A 26,688-nucleotide genomic window follows, 5' to 3' on the forward strand; every position below is an offset into this window, starting at 1 on the left:
AGGTGTCTTTGGAATGAATTGCATATTCTCATATGAGTTTATTTAACAACTTTTAATCTTTAAATATAGATTTAACACATTTTTTACAGGTACATATACAATATAGTTCATTTAAACTTGCAGTCAGAAAATTCCCTACTGTAATTTATAGTAACATGTACATGAAGAGCCTAGTTCAACAGCATACTTAAGGTAACATACCATGTCATGTGCAAAGTTTCAAATGTTAAAAATCTCAGACTGTACATTCAGATTTGCAGAACTAATCAATCTCATAAATTAATAAAAGCTTAGATTTAAAACTATGGAAGACAAAAAGATTAAAACCATTTAATATGCAATGTGTGCTATGCTTGAGACAAGTATTTACAGTTGTACCTCAAAATGTGTACTGTTACCACAAGAATTGCTACCACTATAAACAGCCCCCTTAGTAACTTCAGAGAATCCTACTTTTCCACCTAGCAAGTGCATCATGACCAGCTTTAAAACAGACAGAAATAAAACTTCAGTGACTTAAAACCTCCCTGGTTTGATTTCCAGTGGCTGAAGAATACTGGGCTCTTTCTAGGTCCTGCAGCGTTGTTGAGCTCAGACTCAGCTGGTCTCGTTTTTGGCGGTGTGGGGGGGTTGCCCACAATGCTGGCCACCCACACTGCAGAGATGCCCACGGCGGTGTGGCAGCGTGGCAGGGAACCCCCGGGCAGCGACAGCCACGAAGCAGTTCAACAAGTCCTTTGTACAAAAGTGGTCACCAGAAAAAAACCCAGTATGTTTGAACTTAACAACTTGGTACTGTAGCTAAGAATTCATGGTTCACAAATCAAAGTCAGATCACAAAGGTCCCCCTTCAGTCCATGGTATAAAACATTTTGTTTTGACAGGACAGAGCAAGTCCACTACCGCATGCACACTATTAACCCTGTTCTCAACGTAGTCAGATGCTCTTCGCACACATCTGCTTAAAAGTCAAACCACCTGTACTTATGATCTACAAAAGCAAATCTAGACAAAGAAACACAAAATTAAATTGAGTGTTCAATATTCTTTTTCTTTCCCGAAAATTCAACTGATGCATTATTGTTAAAGATGCTGAAAAGTAGTCTTGTCACAAGAACATCCTTAGTGCAAACATGGACATTTAACTTTGATTTATGGCACGTGTTCCAAAAGTACATACATTAAATGTAAACTTCAACACTTGCTTGATACAGGTTTCAGTCTTGGGACGCTTTGGGACCCTAAGCGATTGGCGACAACCCTGAGTTGTCAGTTTGACCTGATCCAAACCTCACTGAAATCAGTGGGACTGACTGCAATGGGCTGGATTCAGACCCTAAGTGCAAAAAAAGGATCTTTAGCATTATTGCATCTTCGCATGTGAGTCAGCCAGATGATGCTCTTACAGAACATTACATTCACATAGCTGATGTAGATATTTATGAAAAATCCATCCATAAAATCAATTAAGCAGGACATACAGCTCTTTGATGTTTTTTGTTTGTTTTTGGTTTACCAAAACTCAACTGTTTTATTTGAAATCAACTTCAGCAGTTGTCAGCTAGTAAGGAGATAAAGCCTTCAACCTGTAGAGGAAATTTCAAGCATCTAAACCAAGTGTCAGGAAACCGTAGTGTACTTCTCTGATGAAACGTGATGGATGCCATGAAAAAACAGCAGGTAAAAATAATAAAATACTGTACTTTCCATAGTGAGGAAAAAAAAAAAAAAAAGGAAAAAAAAGAGCTGAGAATGGCTTCCTTTATGACTATGAGAAGCTGCTTAGGACCCCGGTCCCGTTCAGTGCAGATGAAGCTGTGGAGCTCTGTGAATGTGATGAATAGTACTGGACAACTCCAACTACTGTGCTATTTCTCTGTAACACTTAGTTGAAAGCTTCCAAGAGCATCAAAAACAGGATGCTACTAGTTCACCCGTAATTCAAGGGGAACTAAACTTTCTTGTGTTACACAGGGCAGCATCTATAAAGTAATGAAGAATGATGTTAATATTAAAGCATCTTATTCCAAGAAATACATTGTTCCCTGTAATCATGTAACATCTGTATAACATTAAAAACAGCACACTCCTGTGGTTCTCCCTAAAAGCTGAATGCCCATTACCTTCAGTGAGAGCCTTGGCTAAGGCAGGACCACAGGGTTTGACTCGTTTCCATAACCTACCACTTGATTATCACAGCGTGGTCAGAGGTTATCTTCTCTAGACTCCTTATTTTGTCAGGCTCAAAATGGCTTTCTACACAGTTACAAAATAGCTGTTCTATGAAGCTGGCTGGCATCACAAGTTGTGAAAGTAGACCCTGTTTCATGTTTCAAAGGCAAAAAATCAGCATTATCTTTAATGGACCCTGCATAATAATTCTGCTCACATAAAGCCTGCGGCTGCAGTAATTAAAGTGCATGAGTAACAGTGCAAACAGCTGTGCTACATCTGCAAAACTACAAGTGGCATTTTAAACAGAACTTACACAAACCTTGCACTTTTCAGCTAGCACGCTTACGCCAGCTTGCAAGAACTCAAGAGTTCAGCTATGTACAATATTCTTATGAGGCTAATTAAAACCACGTGGCCCAAGCCACGAGGTAAAGGGTTGCCTCAAGCTCACCGTAATCAAGAGAATGAGCCCAGTGCCCCAGCCAGCCGGGGCACAGCATGCATGGAGCTCAGTCCTTTGGGTGCTAGAAGTGAGGGAAAGCTTTGCTCTGCTTTGCATGAAGAGCACCCCCCCCCCCCCCCCCACACACACACATGCCCAGGGATGCCCTTAAGGCTTGGAAGAGACAATTTGGCAAGTGGGATGTTGAATAAAACTAGAAGAGGGTCTGGCATGTAACACAGGAGCAGGAACCTGGCCAGACCTACAGCACACCACAGAGGGAGAGCATTGCTGCTGCCTGCATCCTCCTTGAAGCACGCAGGTGTGTGCATTTGCCCTGGCAATGGAGCGTTCTCCCATCACAGCTCTGAATGCTCCTTGGTTTGGGGCTCAAATTAAATTCTGCCATATAACTTTTTCTACTGTTTAGAAAGACTTAAAAGTTGCAGCAATATTTATTTTTTATATGTAATCTAATAAGTAGAGGCATTTATCACTGTTTCTGTTTTTCACTTGAATTTTTTTTTTAATTCAAGCTGCTCTATTTCATGCTCTCTTCTAAAAGAACTGCCTCATGCAACCTTCATGCAGTGAGTGGAAATCAGAAACCTGCCCTTCTCTCTGTCCAGATTTTAAAGGTCAGATGAAAAAGGCTGAAAACGTATTGGCCTCATTTTGCTCTGACGTGAGAATTCTGGAGTGAATAAAACGCTTCCTTTGCTTGCATTTGTTTACCACTGCTGAGAGAAAAGAAGAGCAGAGCACGAGCTTAGCCTCCATGAGAGGGGAGCTGTGGTGCCCCTGCAGTGAGCACCGTGTCACTGAGATGAAAACATGTCACACATCTGCTTTGGGTTTTGGCAAGGACCTCATCGTCTCTGCTCTCCCAGCTCTCGGTTCACCAAGCGGGGTGCTGCAGCACAGCTGGGAGGTGACGTGGTTTGTCCTTCAGTGACACAGGTGCTGTCAGTTCTGTAAATCACAGGAGCAGGGGATCTTTGGCATATTAGCAACCTGGGAACTTGCAGAGGTATTTTGTTTCCTGCCCTGTTGTGCAAGAGAAATTTGGATTCTGACACCGCAGCCGTGACCTTTAAAAGAATGTGTGTCTTACACAGTGGGCTACTCCTTCTTAATTCATACCGAAGTCAAGGCAGTTAACCAGGCGATACCTGACCGCTTCAGCAAGGCATCTTAAGCTAGCAACACATGGTTAAATCTCAGCAGTAACTATTTTCTGAATACTGCTTTTTCTGAGCAGAGTTCTCTCCAAACTTCCTCTTAGTTTTGCGTATTATCACCTGCGATACAGAACTGTTTCTATGGCATGCACATAAAAAAAAACACACCATAGACTGCACAGGAAACAAAATAAATCTGTTCAGAAGACAGAAGCAAGGACTAATCTCAGAAATTATAGCTAGAGGCATGCCAGAGGGGAAAACTGTTTTTCAAAATGACCTCCAAGCCTTCTGAGTTAGGTCCTGGCCAAGATTTACACAAAGTTTAGTGAGGTTTTCCATCCCACCTTTGCAATAGAACATCTAGATGAAAATGATGAAAAACTGTGACATGGCATTGTCAATAGTAACCACTCATCCATAAGGCAGAATAACTACGCAACCAGGTAAGTAAAGAAAGAAAATCATCTGCATTTTCAGGATTCATATGGATGTTTGAAATTCTCCCTCGCACAGAGGATCTCCCTTGGCAGGCCTGGTGCAGGAGGACGGTGTATTTGCAAAGCTGACAATGGCAGTGTAGTAGGACATTCACCAAATACTTATCTGATAACTTCAAATGGGCAGAAAAGTTTTCTATAACTTCATTATGCTTTGTAATGGTCCAGCATTGGACCAATTGGCAGGAAGTGAGAGGAACAGTATGTAAGCATGAAGAAATTAGCCACACTGGGTGGGAGGTTTTGGTAACGGCCACAGCGTAAATCTAAGGAAAAACATTAAGGTAAGGGAACCATTTCATCTATTCAGTTAAAGGCTTGGCACTGAAAAAAATGAACTTCAGATTTTTCTCCATGCTGACTGTGAAATTCTGTGATGGGAGATAAGTTTGTTATTGACTGTGGGGACTGGGAGCCAAGCACTAACAGAAGCACCAGCCCCATGAAGGGCTGGGGCTGCCCCGCATGCTTTCAGACCCTGGGGACCCCACACCACCTTTATCAAGGTTACTCCCTTACATGCCAAACAGCGCTTCTACACAGGCAGCTGAGAGTATCTGAAGGCTACAGTATGCCCTCCTGCCCCTACTTTGTTCTTTGGCTGCCAAATTCTGTCTCTGCTGTATCGGGATTGGCCTGTCCTTGCTCCATGGGAGACTGGCTAGAACTTCTTGCAGCACTGGAGCAAGAGCCCCATCTTCTGCAGAAGCAGAAAACAGCCCAACACACACCACATCCCTGAGCAGTTAGTGCTGCAAAGTCACCCACAGCATAAAATGATCAATCCACAAAGGGAACGGCATTGCTAAATACGAAGGTGCTGCCACAGAATCAGTTTTCAGAGTGCAAGGTGCATGGTGGCTGTAAGGACACGTCACTGAAAAGCTCTAGGAATAGCTCTAGGAAACGGAGAGAAAACATCCTACATCATCCTACAATGTTGCCTGAAGTGCATGTAAAATTAGAACCATGCCTAGAGACTGCATACACAATCAGCAACAGAGTGTAAGATCGAAGTTAATCTAAACAGGGAAAATCGAATGCCTCAGCACCGCCACCAGACCCTGGCGACACAGCCGCAAAGCATCTGGGCAGCGGTGTGACACTTACAGCAGCAGCTTTCGGTGGTTTTGCCTTGTGAAATTCTTCTCACTTTGCACTCAGTGACTCTGTAAACTAGCTTGGAGCTGCAAGTCTCTAGGAGCTTGGGGATGTGACCGCTGGCAAAGCAAACCAACGTTCAAAGTCTACTGGCATCCCATTTTCAGGGTGCTTTTAGGGTTGGAGAAACCTCCCGCACAGGTTGTGGTTCGGGACCAGTGGGAAGCAACAGACAGACTTCCTGATAGAAGACTTCTTCTCGCCTGTGTGGGGCAGCTGTTAGACCACTACAAACTGTCCCAGATGTAAAATCAGAAAGAAGTCTGTGAAATTTGACTGCCCTACAGCAAAGGGGATAAAAAATAACTTCCTGTACAGCAAGGATTTTTCTGAAAAATACTGGAAAGCCATCAGTGTTTTGTGATAAGGGCTGACTAGAATTTTAGGCCTTTCAGAAGGCCTCATTCATATTCATCAAAATAGGAAATTTTTACAAAAAAATGAAGTATTTAACAAGAAATCTACTCAAAACATGTTTCACATGGTCATACCTGGTGGCTTCTTCTTTTTCTTACTTTTTTCTTTTTTAATGGAATAAATCTATGTGGGTTTTCTCTGTATTTTCTGAGCTGTTCCAGTCACAACCACCAGCCCCCTACTTCCAGCATGATGATGAAAAAGCATGGAGTGGTGATACCAAATACATGGCAAGGGTGACAGGCTGCTCTTAAGGCATTTTCTGCTATGCTTCTATTTCTATGTGTACATTTATGACTAGAAAAAGAGAAACACGATTTTTAAGACTAGAAGCCTTTTGCTAAAACCTGGTAACCTGTTATAAACTTTACTCTAACGATGGATTAACAAGCAGGCCTGCAGCAGTCAGCAGTGAGTGCAAGAGTGAGGCTTGGCCTGGTGCAGAACCGAAGCATTGCCTTTCACGTGCTTAGGATCAGGCCACGGCGTCTTTTGCAGCACAAGGTGGTTTTTACTAGGTACATCCTATTCACATGGGGTTTGAGCTACAGCAACAAGAAAGCAAAAACAGTCACAGGAATCCTTGCTCAGACTCCATTTCGTCTCCTAGATCTTCTACCCAGTGCTCTTGCAATGAAACCTACATTTTAAAGTGTTCCTTTTTAATTTACTAGTGCCCAAAGTCACAGGAAGTTCTTAAGGTGCTAACAAAAAATAAAGAAAAAAAAAGAGCAGGAGCTTAATTTACTACTTTTTGCAGGCTTTATGGAGTAGCTGCTTTTTTTTTTTTTTTAACCTGCAAAGGCATACACAGCCAGATTTAATACATCAAGTGTAATACAAATGGCTTAAGAGACCTGAATCGAGTTCTCAGATATTTCTGCTGTGCATATTATATGATACCTGCGACTTTGGCATTCCGAAATCTACAGTCACCGACTACTATCTGCAGACTGTGGACGGGAATCCAGCCTTCTTTTCTTCTGTTTAGGTTTTTCACCAACCTTTGAACAACAACGGTATTAGTAAAAGAAACAAACCACGCCACGAACAGTTTTGTATCAGCACTGGGCATGCTTTTCACCACTGCCAGTGCAACCAACAATTTGTTCAAACCAGGGGAGCATTATAACAGAAGCCGTGCATGCATTTAAGTCTTCCTCCCAACTAAATTCAAGCACCTAATTAAAAAACCTACCTCGGGAACATGGTTGCCTTGGGCCCCTCTCTAGTTAATTGAGGGGAACAGGTCTCTCCAGAGCATGAGTTACCCTGCCTGGGACCGGCATCATTCCCCAGAGATGCCTGTTTCCCTCCACTGACTGCCGATGAAGCCAAGGACAATTACTTTCCTACTCCTGTGGCGAAATCTGTGCTAACAAAAAAGCTTGATATGAGGAATCTTTGCCTGGCACTGGCCAAAACTGCCATGAGAGGTGGTAAGCATTCACCAAAACTCAGATGCTTTATATCTTCTATTTGCTAACAACAAACTGAATTTCCCATGAAGTGTAAGGTTCTGTAGTTGTTGGCCAGGAATCCTCCATGGGGCAGTTGTATCTGTGCATTTCCAGGCTAGTGCCTGCACAAGTCTGATTCAGCTAACTGCTGATATTGCCCTTCCATCTCCAGAAAAAAACAATGGACAGGAAAAAAACAACAGGCAGGAATCTCGGCCAAATTGGTGGAAAAATCAGAAGAGGGCATGCTGCCCTCTGAGACAGTGAAACTAATGGTTCAACAGGCAAGACACGGCTATGGTAATTTCCCAGGAAATGCTCCCATCTATAAGGAGAGAACCAGCTGTGAATTGCTATCCTGCAAGCCACAGCTTTAAATACAACTGAAAAATAGTCTGCAGCCATTAACCAGTTAGCACTGGTTCAATACAGCCATTTGAGGGAAGAAATTGTCTCGTAATTACTCAATATTGCTATTAATAAACCCAGATGAACAAAGCCAACAGCTGAGCTGGGGAAGGCAGCAAGTGGGCAAAGAGTTCTCACTCAAACCATCATTTTGAGCTAGAAGAGCACGACTGGGGTTGTTAAGAAGTTAATACAACAAGGCTCACCCAGACACCCGTGGCAAGGGAAGTCTAGACATGTTTTCCAAGGCTAAACCAGTGTGTATGGCCTCTAGCCTTGGCAAGGGAATGAATTCTCTAGCTTTCTGGAATAGACTGAAACCTAATCAGAAGCTGCAAGGAGTATACAATCAGGCAGGCGAGGCTGCATGGCACTGCCTTCCAGGCTCGCAGAGATAAGGCAAAGTAGTCCTAAAATACCTACCACTGTCCCTCACCATCTTCATGCAAAAGCTGGATTTCATCCCCATTTTTCACCAGCAGGTCCTCTGATCCTCTCTTCTTGCAGTCTGCAAGAGCTTTATATTTTCCTGGAGACTGTGGTAGAAAGAAAAAATTATCTTACTGAGCTACATTTGATATCATGCAGCTATTATTTCTGACTGCCGCAGGGAACGCGATAGAGCACTAACAGCTACCTTAATTAAAATTATTTCAAGAAACTGTGTCTGAGACATCTCCTCATTCCCCAAATTGAGATATGGAAAAACTGAGACATGGAGAAGACACACCCATTATCCAGTGAAGCTTAGCAAAGCAAGACAACCAAAAACAGCAGCACCTCCAGCTTTGGTGCTACTGCACTTCTGTACTAACCAGCTGGTTCCCCTCCTCCTCCTCGGTGTCCGAGCAATTGGACAGGTACTGGTTACCGGACCACTCCTCTAGCCCCTCACAGATTTCCAGGGACTGTGACATTCCTGGCCAGCCTGCAAGATAGCACGCAGCTCAAGTTGGGGTACCCCAGAGCCTGCAAAGCACCCCAAAGGAAGGGGGATGCCATACTTCTGTGGGGCTTGCTCTGGGGAGACAGGAGCACGCTGTCCAGTGGCACCGGGCTGGTGCGCTCCGAGTCATTCTCTTCTGAGCTTATGGAGGCTCTCTGCTGCTTTCTGAAAGATTAAAAAAATAAAAAGTAGAATGCATCAATCTTAGTTTTAATTTATAAATTAAATCAAACTCCATGAGGCTTTGTAGAACAGGATTATAAATAAAAATAGTACTTTCTCATATATGCTATTATAAATGTAAAGGATCTTAGTGACCAGTTTTGATTTTTTAGGGTACATGAAAACAAGCTGCAGCTCAGGTCGCGCTGCCCAGCAAGTGCTCCATGGTGCTGCCCGCCTGAGGCCATTTCTGGGACTCACCCGTCACTCAGCTGGGAGGAGAGGTGGAGCTGGTCCGTGCATGAGCCCGGTTGCTGCTTCTCCACTGCAGGGAGGTCAGACACCAGTTTAACATCTTTTTTTTATTAGCAGCCATCACACTCGAAGCCTTATTTTAAAAGCAAGACCTTTTGCAAAACTCTAGTTATTATTGTTTGGAGAGAACCAGACCTAGACACTATTGCAAAGCACAGACTGACTTATGATTAAGATGGTATGTTAGCACAAATCCAATAGCAAGCATGCCACTGAAGTCTATGGGACTATAATATGCTTAAAACAAGGCACCTGCTATGTATCTTGTTGAATTAAGCGTATGAGAACAAATGTGAAATAACCTCCCATGGTAACGACAAAAAAACGTACTTCTGTAACTCATTTCTACGTGAGTACCTGCCCTTTACAGCTCTAACGTATGTTATTTCCCTGTAATATAAGACCTCACTCCAGTATTCTGCTACTAGGCTTCTTCTGAAAATCAATTCTCTGGTGAGAATTAGTGGATTTGAAGATTAGTAATGTGAAAATAGGAAAGGTCTGCTGCAGAGTGAATGCCACAGAGAAATTGGTCAAATGTACCTTTTATAAGCTCCTGCTGCTTGAACAAAATTTTTCTTATTTCATTTAACCACGCCATCTTCAGATCTACTGTTTGGGCCTGGAAAAAGAGAAAATTGTCTGAATTTTGAATTATGAAACACCATTATATTGTATGAATAGAATCTTTTCAATGCTGCAACTATCTGAAATCTTCTTTCATCCAAAGTCACCACTAAATTTAAAACACTCTCAATCTTTAAAAATTGATGACCCCCACTACATCCAGGCAACACTGTGAAAATGGTGGAGACATCACTACAACACAAGAAGTGCAGGCAAAAGCACATTTGAGCTTGTATCTTGTCTCTTCTTAAAACCACCCAAAGGGGCAGACCTGCCTTTGGAATATATGTATACTCTGCTACATACATCTGCTTTATGAATTTAAGTTGGCTACTGTGTTGTAACATGGAGGAAAAAAAGCTGGGCAGACGACTAATTCAAAAAAAGTCAACCACCAATATTTCCACAACAGGTTTCCTGTGAACACCTCATTAGGCAAACATTTCACCTTCATAAATTTCTATTCAAAATGCTACAAAAGGGGAAAAAATAAACAGAAAGAAATTAGGCCAATCAGGCTCCTATTTTGTAGATGAGTTGAAATACTACTGGAAACAGCACCACAGAGGCCATGCTTTCGCTCTGGGAGCAGTTCTGACATCTAATTGTAGTGGAGCATGTGGTTGTGTTCATTAAAGAATGAGGCCCATTTCCCAGCTCAATTCATGTAAGCTGTTAAGCACAGTAAAATGTTTTTTTTTTTCCAACTACTGGCCTATTTGAGATTTCATCTGGAATAAAAGGCTCTATTTCCAAGGAGCAATTCTGTCTCCACTTCAAGATAACTTTTACAGTCCTGGCTTGGACACTAAGGGGCAACCACTGGGACAGCTCTGTACACGCAGGCATGGTGAAAAAGGAAGAAGAAATACAAGCTAAACGTCTGATAATCTTAAATCCCATAAAGATCAAAGAGAGATGTTTCCATAACACTATTACAAGAATGCACAAATATTCAGATTCTTGAAACTACAAACCTGCACAACGTATACTTCTTCTCGTCCACTATACCAGATTTCAAATTTTCGATGATCTCCTTTCACATTCTCAGTTATTCCAACTGCATTCATCTGCAAAGAAAAACGAACAAAAAAATTACACATGCCACAAATCTTTCCCTCTTACTTATGAATCCAGACATCTTGCAACATGTTAAACAAACCTATTTTCATCCAATTTAACACATTTCATCAACTTTAATTTCAGTAGCAACTCAAAGTCATTATCTGACTTATTCCCCCCCGATGTTCCACCAGCTTGCTGTATCTGCAAAGGCTTTCTTTTATCATCCAATAAACCTGAGGGGGCTTTTCATTCAGGAATCCGTGGAACTGAAAAGGCATGTCATACCTCTTTCAGCATAAAATTTCTCAGATGAGGTATATGAAGCTTTATAAACACATGGTGCATTATTTTTCTACATGCTTTATTTGTGCTGCATTATTCTTTATTTACTTGCTGAATTCAGCATTTCATTCTTTCATCGATCTTTAAAAACCGTATGTGAAGCCTTTAGCTCCTTCAGGAATTTCAGTTCAATGTCTTTTGATCTCTGACCTTTCAATGTAGTTGACACATTATTCCCAGGTTTTCTAAAGAAGGATTAATTTTTGGATATCCAGACTGAGCTGCCATAAATCCGGCATTGAGGAAGCACGCAGATTTCAAGCTAGATGTGGCTGAATGCTGCTGTATGTAGATACCCATTATCACAGCCCACTTTTGATAGTTTGGATGGAAGTGCCAAAGGCACAAACAATTCAAGACCTGCACAATGTGACCCAACTGAAACAGTAGCTCAGACTGCGACTAGAGACCAAGAAATTCTTCGGTAACAGGAGACCTCTGACCCATCTGCTGAGCATGCCATGCATTTACTGCCCTATTGGCTTTGTAAGCTGAAAAATACTTTAATTCCCAATATTGCATAAACCCGCTTCTCGTTTAAAGCATAGTTTGCTACCAATTTATCACTGATTAACAGATGGTCTAAAAAAAGCTAAGTATACCACTCAAATGTTTTAAAACAAATCTAATAATAATAGTATCATATATCACAAATTATTCACCCAGACTGTATTAGGTAAATCCAGTATAAATACAAATAAAGCCTTAGAAAGAACATCTGTTAAACACTGCTGTTCCTGTTTGTTAATGTGCATACTCAGAGCTTTTTGTCTGAAAGGCTAGAACATCAGATGGGCTCACCTAGGCAAACTCTTTGTTCCTATTTACTTTTCAAATGCTGGTACCCATTTTTAGTGAGTATGAACAGCCTCAGGAAAAAGGAAGCAAGTTGCTAATTCGCTTTCCTGGTTTCTTCACTGGTATAAATAACAGAGCTCTTCTGAACTTGTGAGAAGCTTTTGCCTCCAGATTTATAAAGAAAGGGCACTGAATAGCAATCAGCATTTCCTTGTCCCTCTTTGCCTCGCAGCTCTCTCTCTCAACCCAGTCCTGCACAGTCAGGTTTCACAGAAGTCTAGAGATCTGCACTGATGCTCAGGACTGAGATTGACTGCAAGAGTGTGACTAAAGCCAGAGACTGTTCACACTATTTACAGTTTTCCACATATCCACTCATATTTTAAAATGAATAGGTTAAAACCTGCAGAATGGTCTTGTTATGAGAGTATGAAATTTTTGGAAAATTTTGGCCTCTGCAGTATAGTGCTATAATACTGCAGAAAGCCAGATCCGGCTCTATTCTGACTTTAAGAAAATGCAACACTAAGATGTTGAAAGGGCAGCCTAGAGAACACCTTATCCAGATGCTGCAATTTCCAGTTCTGTGCAGCTCTTCTGGCTTGGTGATTCATACGGTGCCTGCTGTAAAAGCGCCCAGGCATCAAGATATTAGAAATTTCAGATTATCTACCTCAAGGATGTGAAGGAAAGTGCCAGGAATAGATATATTTAAGGTCTGTTCATTCATGTTGGTGTATTTTAGAGCTCTTTTTCCTCCCCCTGAGCAGGATTTACTGTCCCTTCAGCTGTGGTTCACTGCAATGCAGATTGAGGTGGGTTAGAGCTTAAAGCTCTGGGACGGCATTCATCTGCATCAGCTTCCACTGTGACAAAAGGCAGACCGATCTACTTTGCACAGTAGTGAGTTATGAACCTGCACGTTCTAAGTTAGTGAATCTCAGCTGAAGAAATATTTGCTTCTGGCTATTTTATATAGCATGTGAAATGTTATCCTGGGATTTTTTGTTCGTTTGCATGCTTGTTTTGGGGGAAGTATTTTTTGTTTTGTTTTTTTTTTAACAGATGGCCAGTTACACAACTTCCGTGAAACAGCTTTATTTCATGCTGAATCTCTGCAAAACATTCTTGCAATTGAAAATAATTCCCTGATACTATTACCAATCAAACAAATGTCAAGTTCCAAAAAACATGACTTTGCCCTCAGGTCAGCAATTCTGAAAATGTACGCGTGGGGGGATGTAATCCTGCAGCATCCATGTGTTCTCTAACCCCAGCTTCTCAGCTTGGCAATCCAAACAGCTGGAAAATGAGCCCTCCCTAGACAAACACTGGCCAAATCACCTGGACTCCTGAACATGTGATTTTCTCCATGCCACCTCTTCAGTTCTTTCAAAAGTGTGTATGGCAAAACAAGTACTACAGGGAAAGCAAGCTCCGCAGAAAGAAAATGATGCTGTTTGGGAAAAACATTTAAGTACCTAAACATATGGCCTTGGATTTGTTTTTAATACACAATTTGTGATGGGCACTGGACCTGAACAGACTTACCTACTCTAACACCTTTGAAGGTGTTTGACTACTCCTAGCATCTCTCTCCCCAGACTCCATGGAGGTCAGGGGACCCGCAGCATTTGGGCCTGAAGGCTCAGCCTCTGAATGCCCACTTTCCCACTCTCTCATATACCTACATTGTTCTTTTATTTATCAAGAAAAATAAGGCAGAGTACTGAGACAAAACGCTCATGTTAGAAGGGCTCATCACACACAATATGCCAAAAGGTCTCTTTCAGAGGAGCAGTTTGGGATTTTTATTGATAACAGTTGGCATTTATAGGCTTGGGACAGTTGTTTATGTCGCTCATATTTTGTCAGAGGCTATTCTCTTTGTCTAATAATTGTACTTTCAGCTGCAGCTAGGGCCTGCTGAAGGAGAAGGGTGTGGGAGAGGAAGATGAGTGATCCCCATCCTCCTGGCTGGGGGACAGGGCTCAGCAGCAGCCAGGCTCCTGCTGGCTGTGCAACAGGAGGATGCCAGCCCAAGGGGCCTCCTTGGAGACTGGGGGCATGAGGTGCCCCCTTATTCTCCCAGGCGGCTGGGGATGATGTCAGGGTCCCACAGTTTCCTGCCCTCACCCCCAGACCCAGCAAGTGGAGTAGGGGAGGGAGAAAGGCACATTCCCGTCCCTGAGACTTGCCCATAGCGCTGCTTCTCTGGCAGATGCCATCACATATCCCATTCTGAGCCTATGTGCTCCCCAGCCGCTGCTTCAGCTACAAAAGTCCTCACAACTTCTTATAACCACCAGCCTTTCAAGTCACTTCCATCTGGGGCAATATAGTCCTTTGCAGAATAAACCAAACGCTGTGTTAGCGAAAAAATACTTTCTGGGTTCACAAAGTTATCAGCTTACAACACACATGGCCATGGTCCCAACGAGAAAGTCCTTACTTTCAAAAAATGCTTAAAACTGTAAGATGAGGTTTTATCATATCCATCTCCATGATCCTCTCGCTTCTTGCAGAAGACCAAAGCTTTCTCGTACAGGAAGAGATGCCTCTGCATTGGCTTGAACCTGGCAAGATCCTTCATTTTTGTTGGACCTTTTCGATGTCCCGTCCAAACACTGAAAGATCCTTGCATTAATACTTTCCCTAGTTCACTCAAGTCGCCCTGGTGAAAATATGAAAAAAAAAAACAAAAAAAAAAAACAATTAGAACGTAAGAGGATTGTCCAAGCAATGAAGGGCAATGGGGCCAGCCCTGTTCCAAGGCACACCACTCTAAGAATAGGTCTTCCTGGAAGGATTAGATTATCTTTCGGGAGTAGTGGTGCGGTGCCAGGGGGGAAGTGGAGGTCTCAGACACAGGCCTACAGTTAGTCTTTGCAAAGAAATACAAGTCAATAATTGAAAGAACCAAGAAGCTAAGAAAACTTGGCAGTTCCTACAGAAGTCCAGGTCAAGGGCTCTGGATAAACTAATTTTGTGGGAGAGGACAGATGAGAGTTGGGCCTAAACAGAGGTCTTGGAGAACGGGAAGAAAAGGGCTCTTCAAGGAGGACAGAACTTGGACCGGCAGCTTAGCCATACCCTCATCCTTCCTTGAAGCTCTAGGGAAGACAATCACCTCAATGGCTAAGGATCAACATCAGCCTCAGGGAGTATTTAATTAAATGTTGAATGAGAAATGCTATGAAGATACCCTGGCTAAATCATAAGGTGAGCCATTAGAGAACTAAGGTGGATGATGGAAAAATGCTCTCAGGAACCACAAGGTGGCAAGTGTGGGCACCATGCAACTCCATGTGTTGTTTGGATGCAAATAGTTTCCAAAATCCTGAAATCAAATGGAAGACTGTCACCTGTAAGAGCTTCCTGATGCTATTCACTTTGTAACTGTTCTAAAGTAGTTTTTAGCTCATACATTCTGGGACACTATCCATTTCCAGTTCATCATCCAGCATTGTACAAGGTTTCTTATTACCCAAATCTACTCACATCATATCCTGTTATTGAAATCTGATGCATAGAGTCATTGACTGACTTTAGCAAATCCAACATTGCAACCAGAGCTTCTTGAAGTTCCTGAACTCCATCACAGCTTGTGCTGTACTTTAGCAACTCCTGAAAATAGAAATGCAAGAGCACATGTTTGCACTTGAACAAAGCACACGTTTTTCCATCTCACGCGAAGTTTCCAATGCCCAAGAGCAAGCTGCACTCCCTGAGTTCCTTTTTTCATGTCACCAGAAAGATTCATTCTAAACAACAGTCAGTATGAGGTGTGGAACACATCTATGAGGGAGGTGAAGGGGGACAAGGATGAATGCATTAAAGATTATGGGCATTGCAACAACCCAAGCAGGAGACATACTGGTATAGTGTATTTCATTCATCATGCTCTTACAATCATCTCTGGTTCATTTTTCTTACAAATGCTTCTGTCATTCTGCATCTCTGAACAGATTCAGTCCTTCTCCCCATGAAAACGACTTGCTAAAAGCACACACTCCTTTTTCAGGTATGCGAATTTTCATGCTCCCTGAATGTCACAATGAAGGGTCAAGTTACACAATATTTAATCTAAGGATTGGTGCTGATTTACAGGTAACCTTTAATTGAAAAATAAAATGGAAAATAAATCTATCTCCCAACATCTTTTCACAAGCAACTTATGGAATACCTTCAGAAGTAACTGGTATTTTGTCAGGCGCTGCACTGGCTTGAGCAAATAGGAATCCAGCCCGAGTTTGTGCTCTAATTTTCTTTGGCACTCCTGGAAAAAAGGATTCAGATTAAGTAAGTCAGGTGCTAACTGTAAGTACTTATTCTAACAGCATGGGTGATATAGATTGAGGACTTCAAAGATTCCATGTCAAAATGTCCTAAAGAAATTTCATAAAAACATGTAAAATAATATAATGAATGGTTGTGCTTTAAATTGTTTGTGTGCGAGAAACTCCAACTGCTATTTTTGTCAGGATTCCATGCAATGGTAAACAGAATATGCTGCAAAACAGCGGAATGCTGAGGACAGTGTTTAGGACAAATGTCCCAGGATGATGCCTGTCTTGATAGGAACCAACAGCTCACCTGGAAGAAGGTGCTTTCAGAGCACTGCCTCCACAGGGACTCCGACCGGGGCTTGTTCTGACAGTATTTCTCGTACATCTGAAAATCCTCTCGCTGTACGGAAAACCAAAATGCAAGTTAGAGACAGGCATGCAAATCTGCCAGGCAGCTAAAGAGGGTGAACACCCAAACTGTAAATTTGCTTTTCTCTCTGCTGCCAACTGTAACATCCAAAAGTCACAGAGTTTGGGTAAAAGAACCACTGCTGGGAACCAGAAGGCTCCTCACAGCAAACCACGGTGTAGCCATGACTGCTGCTTTCCCCCATCTGCTGCTGTCCACACAGTTGCATTCCCTGCCTTGCTGTTGGTATTACATATCAAAAGCACCTCACTCAACTGACACAACTGAGATGTTGCAGAGTGCAAAGCACAGCAGAAACATTGGCCTTAAAGTCTGCCTTATATGTGAAAATGAGTCACCAACCCTGTCTAGGAAACAAAATCCCACTCTCTCGGGTGCTCCCAGGCAGCTTTCCAAACTGTGCAGGAAAATTCTGCAAGAGACAGGGGAAGAGACAAAATGCAGCTGTGAGAAAGGTACTACTTGGGTATTTAATCATTATAGGAAATCAGTGTGGCAAAGATGGGGAACGGAGCCAGCATCGTACTTGTTGTGGAAGTCATATATCTCAGGCATGTTTCCAAAAAGGACATCCTTCCTGTTCCTCAACACGGGAGGCAAGAGAATGACCATGGCAGGGTTGTCCATCTCTGCTCTGTAGCCCTGCAGGAGGCAAAAGGGGTTCATCACTACATTTTTAAGGCCTTAGATTAGAATCTACTCGAAGGCAGATGAAAAATGGATGTGAGCAGACTTTCAGTAAAATATACTTTGTTTCAAATTTCAACATCCCTTTTATTTCTCCTTGTTGTTGTTGTTTGTTTTGTTTTGTTTGTTTGTCTCTCTAAATGCCTGTCTTTTAGCACATCAGTCCATGGGCATCTGGGGCTGTGGACCAGCAGGGGAAGGGCTCCCACAGGGTGGGCAAACACCGCAGAGATGCTCTCTGTTCACAAAAGGCAAACTGTGAAGCCACTTTCTGCTCACTACGGCCTGACTGCAGGAGAGGTGCTGAAGGAATACTTGTCTGTGTTAAATGCTTCTGCTGTTATGACCATGGGACACAAGTGGTATCTTGTTTGTACAGAATGTGCAGTTACAGACACTCTCAGGAGACCTGGTTTACAAGGTGATTTGTTACAAAGCAGAGATGGCTTGAGATCCTATACGAAAATCAATGAGTTTTTTGCGTCAGCACAAGACACACTGAACACCAGGATCTCACTGTTCTTTGATTCTTGCTGCCTCAGGATTCCTGTCCTCTCGCTCCACCTGCCTCTTGAAATCACAGCCTCCGCTACGTACCAGGGAAGAGTTGTAAGGGACATTATTACACTACGTACTGCTGGGTGGAACTGGGGAACAATGCAAAGCTCCCTGCAGGAAAATCACATTACTACACCAATGCACAAACAGTTACCAGATGTGGTAAATATCCTAAATGTAGAACAGGAGTGAGGCAGAGCCAGAGCTCAGGACTGTCTCTGCAAAGAAAACATCAAAAAGCTATTGGCTCCAGCTCAGGCAGATAATGCTAGTCACCAAGTGCTGCACAGAAGTGAGGTCAATTTCACACAAGTAGCGTATGTTTGCAAAAATGTATTTCGTATGTACAGTGTATCCTCTTCGGCTTTTCTAATTAATCTCTTATACTAATTATGGTTGGAATCAGTATTCCCTCTACTAAGCAGGCATTCTGCAGTTGATTAAGGGTGCAGTAGAAGATAAGTATCTGGAAAACTAGTCATTTATATTTAACCACTGCAATGAGGCTTCACTCTTTAAAGGAAATGCTATCTTCAGAAAAGTTAAGTCTACCTGTAAATTTTTTTTCTATCTGGACTTGATAAACACAGCAATAAATCTGCATACCTGCCAACTGCTTTATCACATCAAGTGTGGTTTAACAAAATAAAAAACAATCAGTGCAGGGCAATTACATGCAAATTACCTGCAGTTGAACAGATTTACATGTTGTTTGCTCTTGAGTCAAAGGAATGTACGGGGGAAGAGGCAATTACCAGAGATTTGTTTTGGTCATCAGCAAGTGTCATTGTGGAATACAGTACAAGTGTCTAAAATGGCAGTACAAGAAATTATAATCTGGTTTCTAAACTAAGAAATGTGCTTTATACATTCTCAAACCTCACAGCATTGAGAAAAAAACCTTTCAAAAATACAACTTTCTTTCTTTTGTCTCCAAAAGGCAAAAGAAATCAGGGAGCAGTTAAAAATACCAGCTTTTTGTACATTTTTACAAGCACTGATAAAACTAATTACCAGTGCATTTGTGTACAAACAGAAGGCTTCTTCCTCATTCTAGATGAAAAGTTCATCCTGACACCAACTGTTCCTGCAGATGCCTCCAACTCAGAAGTAAAAGGGAGAAAACTTGAAAATTCATGACTGGCTGGGGATCTGACAGTTTGGTAGAAACCTGTCCCATCACATTTTTGCTTAGTATGACAGAGTGGCAGGTGCCCTTTTGTACAAATCACCAGGGAACAGTAGTGAGCAATCTGAAGAAGTCACTCACCGTCAGAACAGTGAATAGCTCCTCTACATAAACTCTCTCCGTTTCTATAAGCTCATTTATGACATGGCTATAGCAAAGAAAAAAATAGAAGTATATTATTTCTATGTCTGTAAAAAAAAAAGCACAAGCAATCTGCAGTTAAACAAGCCCAAAACGTCCTGTGATCTCAGTAACAACCAATGTGGGGACGACAGAATAGGCAAAAGGGCAAGAGGTGACATCCAGGACCAGATGGATGGTGTATGAGCTGGCCACAAATAGCCATAATTTGGAGTGATTTAAACAGGGTGAAAGCTTACCCTTTTAGTATATCTAAGTTGTCATCACTGTCTGAAATAAACGATTGTAAAGAATTCCTTTTTTCCTGATAGTCATGCATTACTTCAATCTGGAAAAGAAATGGGATAAAAGAAATGGGATGCACTAGAAAAAGCTGCAGAGGAGTCACTGCAGGGGCAGGATGAGCCCAGCCCTTGATGTATAGGAACTTCGAGGGGGAAGGATGAAATACACTGCATTTTAAGAAATCCTTTGTGCCACAGAACTTTAAAAGGGCATAGCCTATATCGGGTAGCCAAATATTCCTAGAAATTACTCTGCTACATAAAATATGGACATACTGGCAACATTCATTCATGCGGAGACCAGGGAACAGTTTCCACAGGGGAAGCATTTGCAGATGTGGAGTTTTCCGAACAGACATCACTGTTATGCAAATGCAGGCAATAACACACAGGAGATCAATATCTGTGACTAGGCAAAACAATCCAAGATAGATCTGAGATGCTGGACAAATCAAAATAAACCACAGGGATATGAAAGTGTAAATATTATTTAAAAAACAAACAAACAAAAAGAATATTAAGAAAAAAAAAAACACCTTCAAATCCAAAGTGTAAGCTCAATTTTTAGAAGGATTTCAACTGGGATCTTAATCTATAAAACTCACTCAGATTTCACTAATAATTTTTACCTTGCGAGAACTTGGAGTTTTTCTTGATGTTTTCTTCCCAGGGAGAGAGAGGTCAAATGAAAATTTCAAACTGGAATTAAAATCCACACCTTGGGTAGAGAAAATAATAATTCCGTAATGTACTTTTATAGTGATGGAGATGGTTCAGAGAGAAACTAATAAGTCACAAAGAAAAATGGGATACATTTTAGGAACGAATGGTAAGTTAGCTAATACTACAAGCAAAGTGACAAGGCAAAGGGAATCTCAAACAAGAATACTGAATACCAAATAACACAGGTCACATGGATGGACATAAAGGCCATAAAGTAAAATCTAATCAGAAGAAACAAACTGTACATTTTTCCCAAAAGGGAACACTGTAATCAACATCTAACAAAGTCTGTGAAGCTTTTTCGAGTGACAGAGAATGATAAAATCAAATCAACTAGCAGAATACCACCTACTGGGATACTGTATTAAAGCCCTTTTATTAACAGAGGATGAGATGCTCAGCTGGTATAAACTGTTTGAACAGTGCTGACGCAGAAGAGCCATGTTTGTAAAGCAATGAGCAGAAGATGCAGTGAAAGAAATGCACACAGCGTAACGCAAACTGAAGTGGAGAGCAGGCACCCCAACTTCAGATTGTGCTGGTTAAATACAAACCATTACGTATCATCGCACCAACGGGGTCTTAAACCCCCACTCGTGAGCATGCTGAATGCTCAAGGAGCGGACCGCTGGAGAGCAGGTCGGAGATGCGCGTGGGATGTGTCCCACCACAGACCCGAAGACCCAAAAGAAGCCTGGATTTGCCAGCGGTCCTCCTGGGAGACACCCACTGGGAGCACGGATAAACAGGGCAGATGAGGGAGCCATCAGCTGCAGCTCTGTTTGGCTGGCTGGGGAGCTCCTCCTGCGACAGGGGGACTTTACTACAGCGCTCAGGCTTTGCTGCAGCCTGCTGTACTGCTGCCACACACCTCACTATGTTTTATGGCTCAGGGTGGGGTGGGTTTATTTCCTTCCCCCCCCAAAAAATCAGGTTTCAAACTAGGAACCACACCTATCAGCTCGGGCTTCAAATCCATGGCAAACATGAAAGAGGAAGTGTCTGTCTTCAGACAAAAAAAAAAAAAAAGAATAAAAAGAAAGGAAAAGAGGACGAAAGTAACGTGCTCAGAGGTGGTTTGGTTTCAATCCACACCATAAGACCCACACGTCTCAAAGCACTCCCGGCGGAGCCCAGCATGCATCTTTGACACTGCACATCACACCAGCAGGACTGCAGCCTTTTGATGTTCTGTGTCAAACAGAGGAGGCCTTATTAAAAAGCCCTCTTGGCATGATCTATGCAGAGAAGGGCCTTTTGTCTTTCCCCTCTTGCTGGCTATGCTCATTTCAACGTATTTGATCACGTCTTTCAGCAATACGATTAACGGAGGATACCTGTGCTTTGCAGGTGATTGAGTGTCTTTGCTAAAAAAGCATGCGTTGCATAAAGGTGCATCAAGTAAGATCAGCCAAGTAACAATGGCCTCACAGCATCCCATGGAGGTGGCCATCCATTTACCCCTAATATTTAAATCACGGATTCCTCCTTAATACTTTCTTGTGTTGAGAAAGCTGAAAAAGTTCTATTAGGGCAACATTTTAGTTTAAAGACTTGGAACTTTTTTCATGTTTAAAGGGGTTCAGAGGGCAGGGAATGTGGTACTGGCTGGGGAAAAAGAAAATCTGAGATTTATTTGCTGCACTGACCTGTGCTCCATCCCACTCCATCTAGCTTTGTTTCCGTCCCTCCACCAGCATGGTTATTTACCTTAGCAGCTCCCTGAATTGGAACCACTTTCACTGTTTTCATAACACCTAATATCCACCATAACCAGTATTTATTAATTCATCATAAACATATTTGTATTAAAGCAAATCACCAGTGTTTAATTGTTTTATGCAGTCAGAACGCCTAGTTTAATGTCCCCAAATAACTTATCATATCCCTGATTTAAAATGTGAACATTACTTTAAAATACTTCTGAATTCTGATACATACAGGGCTGTTAAGGATGGAGGCTTTAATGTTATCAATTAAATCTAACATTGTGCCACATCCCATTAACAAAATCAAGGCAGAACATTCGGTGACATCAGTTCAATCAGAATTGGTACCTTTATGGGTATTAATTATTCCATAATTGGGATTTAAGGAAGACATTCTCAAAGAATCAAAGGGAGTTAAGCATCCAGCTCCTCATTTATGTTCATGAGATTTGAGCTTCTCATTTCTCCAGGCTCCTTTGCAAACGTCAGTCTAATTTTATGTCAGTTCCAGCTCAAGACAATTATGGAGATTGTCACTGAGAATAGGTATATAAATAGGCTTTAGGCTACAGAATAGGCTGAAGAATTTATACTACTTTTTGTCTTTTTGCCCTGCAGTACTAATTCCCCAGTTCATACCAGTAAGATGCTCAGAAAGCAGAAGATGCACTGCATACAGCTGCCTTTTTTCACTGGGTAGAAAGTGAAAACAAATACCAAGCAACCAGTCCCCCTGAGCCAACCTGAGCTGCAAAATGTGCATGACGCATTTCTACACATGGAGCACAAAAAACATTGCATTCATTTTATCTACTCATCTTTCTCCTTTCTGCGTGGTCATCTCATAAAAAAAAGAAAATATCCTAAGAATTTTGGAAGCTCTGATACTTCACCGTTTGGAAAAACAAGCAGCAGCCAAGAAACCGCTCAAGCCCTTCTTGTAGCTAGGAAGTGCAAACGAAGCTAGCACAACAGCACAGAGCGGCTCATGACCAACTAGCCTATGCATTCAATATTTGGGCTCCACATCTCCTTCCTCACACAGAAATGGGAAGCTAAACACAAAAATTGGAAAGATAATAAATCATATCATACATTTACGATTGCACAACTCTGCATCAGCCAGAGCAAGGGCTGGTTGGCTTATCAAGTTGCGTTACTCTTCCTGGCTGAAAGCAAAATTACTATCTGAAAACACCATAAACTTAAAGATATTTTACCATGTTTAGGAGAGAATAATGGTGATTTTGATCGTGGAGGATTTTCTGGCCGAGGGGCTACTAATTGGACGGGACGCACGTGTTTATCCAACAGCTTCTTGAAGCAAGACTGCCGATTCTCAAACATGCTTCGAACATTTTCAAGCTTGACCTGCACTGACTGTATCTGGCACTGCAGAGTGAAAAAGACTTTTATGATCACATAACTACTGTTATTACGCACTTTGGCCCAAAACATAGAACTATAAAACTGACAACACCACAGCACAGTCTGATCTTACTTTTTACTTGTGTAATGAGGAATTTGGGGGGGGTTGCCTACCTTTAATTCAGGTGTTAAGACTGACTCAAAGTCATATTGTAGTGCTTGGGGATCATAGTTTAAGTATGGTGAAGAGCTTTCAAGAAATCTTTCTATATCCTGGAGAGCTTTCTGAGCACCTTCTTTAGACTGGCACTTGTCCATCTGCTGGTTGGCGAGAAGGTAGGCACCCTCATCACAGCACTGCAGGGCCTGGGGGCAAACACAGGAAGTGAGACTGTGAGCTATTAAACCAAGGTACTCGTGACAAATATCATTTACTGGATCTTCATCTTCAACATGGAGCTAATCAGTACTCATAAAAACCTAAGCAGCTATTGCATTTTGATAAGGAAGAAAGACCATGTTTTTTTTTCTGAAGGGTGGCAGCACACCTGAACTGTGAGGAATAATCAAAATCATTCACGTTTAAAAGAAAAAATAGGGATTTTAAACTGGTCTACAGTTCTACGTGTAATGTAACTGTGGTGGTGTGTGTGGGAGTTCAGCTGCCTAGCAAGGTAAAACCACCACAGTAACACACGCAGGTATCAGATGAATGCCAGGCTTGGGGTTCGGCCAGCCCTCGCACAGTGGCACACACTGATGTGAGCAGATGCTGCAGCCAGGAACTACAGAGGACTCCCAGTGCAAGGGCTGTTAGCGGGCAGGCAGCAGGAGCCACACTGTGCTCCAGCAGGGCCCACGAACTGACTACCAGGACGAACTGGGAGCGCAAGGAGCCCAGGAGAGGACACCGCCCTGCAGCAGAGAGGCTGCCAACAAATCCCTGCAGATTAATGCAACGTTGAAGTGAAGAACACAGGGAAAAAACAAGTTCCTTAATCACCCTAAACAGTGAAATGGAACAGGGTCAAACTTCGCTGCTTCTCTCAGTGGCCTTAAGCATACTACAGCTGTGTGCCTTCTGGCCTAATTAGCATTAATTTCCTTAAATGAATTTTTTATGCTGATTAAGATATCAAAGAGTGCTGGAGCCTCATGACTCCACTTCCACACTAGTAGACAGCAGCTGCGCCTATCTACCTATCTGTCATCTTAGTTTACAGTCAGCTGTGTTCATTCTTAATAAATTGCTAATAAAAAAGGGATAGTTTATCTGAAAACATTACCTCTATTGCACTGGGTATGGAAACCTTGAAAGTCAATTGATACATCAATGCTCCATGGAAGTGTGAGGAACAAAAGCTAATTTTTGGCATTCTGAATTGCCCTCTGGAGATGCTCACATCTTTCTATTGACGATTCATAGGACCAGCAGACACCTGTTTGCTAACTTAGCGAGGAGCAAAGCACTTGTCAGCCTCACAGTGGAGGAACACTTTCCTAATATGAACTGCTGAAGCGAAGCTGCAAATTTCAGATGCTAACTATCCACTTCACACGGCACCAAATCTCTGAGCTCTACCTGCTGAAGGCGGGTATGAAGATCCAAGGTCTTCTGCAGTCGCATCTGCTTCCTTTTGATTTCATCAGACAAGACATCAGAATGGTGCCGCAGCTCGTTGCATTGCTGGCAGATTAAGTTGAGTGCGTAGTGGTGATTTGCTGCTAGCTGGTGTCCATGTAGTATCACAACCTGAGCCTTCCCTATCAGATCCTTTAGCGAAAGGGAGAGAATAGATTGCACACTTACTGAAATAATGCCAAAATACCTACATATAACAACATGCACTCGCTCTTCTTACCAGATTTCAGGTACGCATGGAGATGACTGCCATTAGGAGTAGCCAGAATGGGTGGCTTATGCAGGATAAAATGGCACCCATCATCTGGGAAAAAAAAACTTTTGCTATCCAAAAGGAGGATGAAGAAGACGACAGTATTTCACCAAGCCAGCAATGCTGCAAATGGCTGCTGGCAACGTATAGCTGCCATTTCCAGGAACTGCATTCTAAAAAAAATGTAGCTGATGTCCAATTTAGGCACAACATGCTCATAAGCATGAAAGGGAATTTGAGCAGCTAAGGTTTGTGGTGAAAACAAACCAGGTTCTTTACAGCAAAGCTTGATGCAAAGAACATGCTGTCTTGTCTGCACTTCCTGGTCAGCGTAATGGTTACGTCTTCACCAGGCTTGGCTTTCTGCTGAGGCTGCTTCCCTGTTGCACACTGTCTGCCAGGCCTTTTGTTCCTCCTCACTCTCTCAACAAAATTTCTTCCAAATGGCCAAAAGTCTTAGACACCTCCTCTCCCATGGCTCCCATTTTCAAAGGAACCTCTGGGGGTTGTGTCCAAATCCCTCACATTTTCACTGCCCCGGCCCGCTTGCCAAGCACCACCCTTTGCAGAAGTCACATCCTCAGTTTGGCTCCTGTGAATCATCTCACTTCACCGTTCTCTCTGCTACATCTCTTAGCCTTCATCCATATGTTACGTTTAAATTGCAGACACTTCAAGATAGCAACTTTTTTGCCTCTCCATGTGCCTGGTAACAAGTCTGCCTATTAGCACTGCTAAAAGCACTTAACATATAAATAATTCTTCTTCCAGCTCATTAACTCCCACGCCTCCCCTATGTTCAGACATTTATCTGCTCTGGATTTTCGTGGTGGCTCAGCAATTTATTTTAACTGTGATAATTAAATACCCTGTTCCTGGTTTTCAGTGTGATCACAGTGTTGCTGCTCAGAACAGAGAGACATGAAATCAATCCTGACTTGCAGCCACTTACCAACAAATTACACCAGAATCAGGTCGTTTTAGAAAAACACCTACCACAAACATAGAATGTGCCTCTTTTGTTTCATTAGTGTATCTTTCTGGGGTAGATTGTCTCACCTGAGCCATACCATCAAAATTACTCAAGTCCTTGAGCCTCTGTTTCACTTGGGAGACACTGTCTCCAGTGTCGGGCAGTTCTGCCTGCTGACCCATTAAAAATTCAATGGCATTCTTGACCTAGACATGAAAAAAAAGACTGCTGCAAAATTATACAAAGCACAGACAAAGAATCATTCTCAGACCAAAATTAATCACACTTTAGCTGACTGTTAAATCCAGTAATAAAACTAGTGTCCAAGAGCTAATTTCTAAATTCAAAGATGCTTCTGTCAGCTAAATCTATGTGACTGCAGGGCAGTGATACCTAAATTAGCTCTGAATGAAGAAACACAGTGGTCTTCCCAAGTTAGCTAG

The 26,688-nt window shown here is 42.2% G+C and overlaps 1 protein-coding gene across 1 annotated transcript in view; it reads right to left on the minus strand.

Moving 5' to 3' along the window:
• Positions 1-37: 37 nt before the first annotated feature.
• Positions 38-26,688, minus strand: part of MCF2 (MCF.2 cell line derived transforming sequence) — a 57,695-nt gene continuing 31,044 nt past the window's right edge. Inside the window, exons 10-30 of the mRNA XM_083796915.1 lie at positions 26,332-26,451; positions 24,960-25,151; positions 23,552-23,743; positions 23,230-23,401; positions 20,207-20,295; positions 19,533-19,621; positions 19,234-19,300; positions 17,245-17,360; positions 17,061-17,130; positions 16,596-16,688; positions 16,186-16,278; positions 15,501-15,626; positions 14,452-14,673; positions 10,772-10,864; positions 9,711-9,789; positions 9,114-9,177; positions 8,749-8,855; positions 8,560-8,672; positions 8,168-8,280; positions 6,780-6,880; positions 38-1,982 (exon numbers count right to left, since the gene is read on the minus strand). Coding sequence (XP_083653041.1) covers positions 1,942-1,982; positions 6,780-6,880; positions 8,168-8,280; positions 8,560-8,672; positions 8,749-8,855; positions 9,114-9,177; positions 9,711-9,789; positions 10,772-10,864; positions 14,452-14,673; positions 15,501-15,626; positions 16,186-16,278; positions 16,596-16,688; positions 17,061-17,130; positions 17,245-17,360; positions 19,234-19,300; positions 19,533-19,621; positions 20,207-20,295; positions 23,230-23,401; positions 23,552-23,743; positions 24,960-25,151; positions 26,332-26,451 — 2,352 coding nt within the window. The 3' untranslated portion in view covers positions 38-1,941. The remainder of the gene's footprint in view (positions 1,983-6,779; positions 6,881-8,167; positions 8,281-8,559; positions 8,673-8,748; positions 8,856-9,113; positions 9,178-9,710; positions 9,790-10,771; positions 10,865-14,451; positions 14,674-15,500; positions 15,627-16,185; positions 16,279-16,595; positions 16,689-17,060; positions 17,131-17,244; positions 17,361-19,233; positions 19,301-19,532; positions 19,622-20,206; positions 20,296-23,229; positions 23,402-23,551; positions 23,744-24,959; positions 25,152-26,331; positions 26,452-26,688) is intronic.

This window comes from Anser anser (assembly GCF_964211835.1).
Source record: "Anser anser genome assembly, chromosome: 13".
Classification (NCBI taxonomy): Eukaryota; Metazoa; Chordata; class Aves; order Anseriformes; family Anatidae; genus Anser; species Anser anser.